Source organism: Cupressus sempervirens, chromosome 7, assembly GCF_028749045.1.
Source record: "Cupressus sempervirens isolate cs-2001-9-10 chromosome 7, ASM2874904v1, whole genome shotgun sequence".
Classification (NCBI taxonomy): domain Eukaryota; kingdom Viridiplantae; phylum Streptophyta; class Pinopsida; order Cupressales; family Cupressaceae; genus Cupressus; species Cupressus sempervirens.
The window spans coordinates 695,263,144-695,266,184 of NC_143124.1; the positions used below are offsets into that span (position 1 = coordinate 695,263,144).

General features: G+C 34.1%; 1 protein-coding gene across 1 annotated transcript; it reads right to left on the reverse strand.

Moving 5' to 3' along the window:
• Positions 1-256: 256 nt before the first annotated feature.
• On the reverse strand, positions 257-2,515 carry LOC149549117 (uncharacterized). The gene is made up of 2 exons (XM_089794865.1): positions 2,044-2,515; positions 257-690 (listed from the first exon to the last, which is right to left on the reverse strand). The coding sequence occupies exons 1-2, from the start codon at positions 2,458-2,460 to the stop codon at positions 397-399; spliced, it is 711 nt and encodes a 236-aa protein (XP_089650991.1). The 5' UTR covers positions 2,461-2,515; the 3' UTR covers positions 257-396.
• Between the last annotated feature and the right edge of the window lie 526 nt (positions 2,516-3,041).

Sequence of the window (3,041 nt, forward strand, 5' to 3'; positions counted from 1 at the left end):
AAAAGAGTTAATGGCAATACTTGTAAGATAGATGAAATCACATTTTCTAGAGCCAAGAAAACGGTCTGTTAAAGTTGACCTATTTCTATACCACGTGGCTTGAATCCTCAAGTTTATAAAAATACATTGCTTTCAATATAAAATGTAAAATATTTAGTAAAATCAATCCTAAGTCATATAGTAACACGAGCAGTTTCTGTATGAATGGTGCAGAGAAGACTGCTTGCCTGACTATATACCTATGTCATCATGATTTTACCGAGGATATAAGAAGCTATTCAGTTAGCCATCCATAAAAACATTTTGGCACGAGAAAACTTTAAGTGCAAAATGATTATGGAATGCATCAAAAAGAAGAAAGGAAAAAACACTCTTCACTTGTGACTTACTCACTGCTTACTGCAATGGGCGTAGCGACATGGTCAGATCTAACACAGGAAGGTCATCTGCCGGCTGACGTTTCAAACCTTGTTTCAACTCATTTCGATATTCTTCTTTTCTCAGAAACTTGGGTGCTTCCTTCAAAGCATATTTCGAGAACAATGAAAGGTTCAAGCTGCTGTCTACTTCCTCTTCCGTATGAGATTCTCTCAATTTGCTTTTAAGAATAGCTTGATCATTATGTAGTTCATCTGCAAGTCCCGGAATTCTTACTTCTTTCAATTGCTGTGGCTCCTGCCCTCGCTGTAGCTGCAAAGTTAAGAAAAAAATTTAAGAGTGCATGAAACATACGCATTTATTGTTCTTAAATCATCCAATGAGTATAATAAGCTGCTGGCTGTCTACATAACTTAATGATATCGGAGTTTCCATATCTATAACATTGCTCATTGTTATTTTGCATCGAATTGTGTTAGAATTTTTCATTGATGTTTTTATCATAATTCGTGGTCTATAATAAAAATAACAGAAAATGTGATATTAAAGTATGATATAAAATGTTGATTTTCACATTCTATAATCTATTCCAATCATAAAGGAGAGCTTGAGTTGAAGAAATACATTCATAGAATAGAATCTTAACATTCCCTAGAAAATAAGAAATGTTGTCATAGAATGTGACCTTAAACAATGATGTTCACACTCCATGGAATGTGACCTTAAATATTGATGTTCACACTCTTTAATAGCCTGCTCCGTGTCTACACAGTTTAATGATACTGAAGTTTTCAAAATCTGTAATATTTTTCATTATTATTTTGTATTAAACTGTGTTTTTGTGTATTATTCTGTATTAAAATCTGTAGAATTGTTTCTTGATATTTCTGATCATACTTTGTGATCTACCATTAATATAATACAGGACAAGAAGAAAAAAAAATGTGATAATGAAGTATGGTTTCAAACATTGATTTTCACACTATATAATCTATCCTAATCATTGAATAGAGCTCGAGAGAAAGAAAAATAAGTTATGAAGTGTGAATCAAAACTTTTGTGACAACATTTTGTAGAGAAGAAGAAATTTGATCTTGGAGTACGATCTTAAATGTTGATGTTCACCTCCACAATCCATTTTTACTGTAGTAGAAAGCTAGAGGAGAATAAATGTGATTGTGGAGTGTGATCCAACACATTGATAAGCACACTTTGTTACTATCTTTAGGATAATAAAGAGCTAGAGTAGAAAAATATGATCATGGAATATAATCTGAAGTGTTGATGTTTACATTTAGTAACCCATTCTCAAGATGATAAAGATAATGAAAGATTAGAGGTGAAAAAAATTACCATAGAGTGTTATCTGATATATCCATCCTTCAAATATTAAAGAGGTAGAAAAGAAGAAAAGTGATCAGTAATCTAATCTTAGAATAATAGAGAGTAAGAGAAGAAGTATGATCCATAAGATTGACTATTCCACCCCATTCAGTGAAAAGGAAAGTTAGAAAGTTAGAAATGTAATTAAAGCATCGATGTAAACTATTGTCAATTGAATCTAAAAATAGCAAGAATCAGCCTACATAAATTTTCTCTCCAACCATTTCAATACCAAAAAAAAATTAAACTGAGCTATGCAATCTGATTGATTTCTTGAGGTACCTGAAGTTTCAAACATGGCTGCTCCTGTTCCAAAGCAGTTTGAGGCTGTACTTTGGTTGTACCTGGCGCTTGGACAAAGGTTCTATTTGTATTTTTGTTGGTACCCGTAACCGAAGTAATAGGCATTCTAGCAAGGCCTATGTGAGCTAAATCAACAGTGGGAGTCTGACAACTTCTATTCCTGTGAAAAGAATCAACCTCAATTTGTTCTTTACTTCTACTATTTATAGCATGGCCTTTCAGACTAGGCATAAAACAATCTCCTCTAGGTGTTTCTCGCATTCTCTTAGCTTCTGTTTCCTCATGCCTCGTACCCCATTGTAGTGAAGAAGCTTTAAGATCTTGAGTAACTGAGAGCTGTGGCTTAGTAACATCAAACAGATGTTCCTTCCTACTACTCCAATCCAGGCGTTTCATATTACTCCATTCATACAAATGTCTTGAATTATCATGATGTGTGAAGTGATTTGTGTATGACCTCAAAAGCCAATCCTGACGCCTCTCCCAAGGAATCTGGTTATGTCTGCAGTGTGTACACATGACATTATAGTCTTTATTGTCCTTTCTAAATTTTTTAACCCTAATATACATGCCTACCAAATTAATTGTAAAACTATATTAGGATCTATATTAACCATAGATATAATAAGCATAGGATAATCTACTGCGTACCTGTTTGAGGGACTTGGATCAAACCGCTGTAAAGTGGGTGGATGCAGAAGGTTGAAATAATGGGAAGATTCATAATTTTCGCCCACCGAAAATCTCTCATTTCCATACCGCTGTATGCTTGCTTGATTAATTGTTCTAGAAAGCGAGAAACAGTCTGTAATATGCTCTTGTCCTCGCTCCATGAACCTCTGTGTCTGCCCTATTTCTGCACAAGTCGAAAGCCAACAAAGGTTTAAGTGAAAAAAGACAAGGGTTTCTAAAAATGAGGGTAGATCATTGATATTGCTAGTCATAACCCTAAAAAGAAAGTTATTCCACTGCAAAGA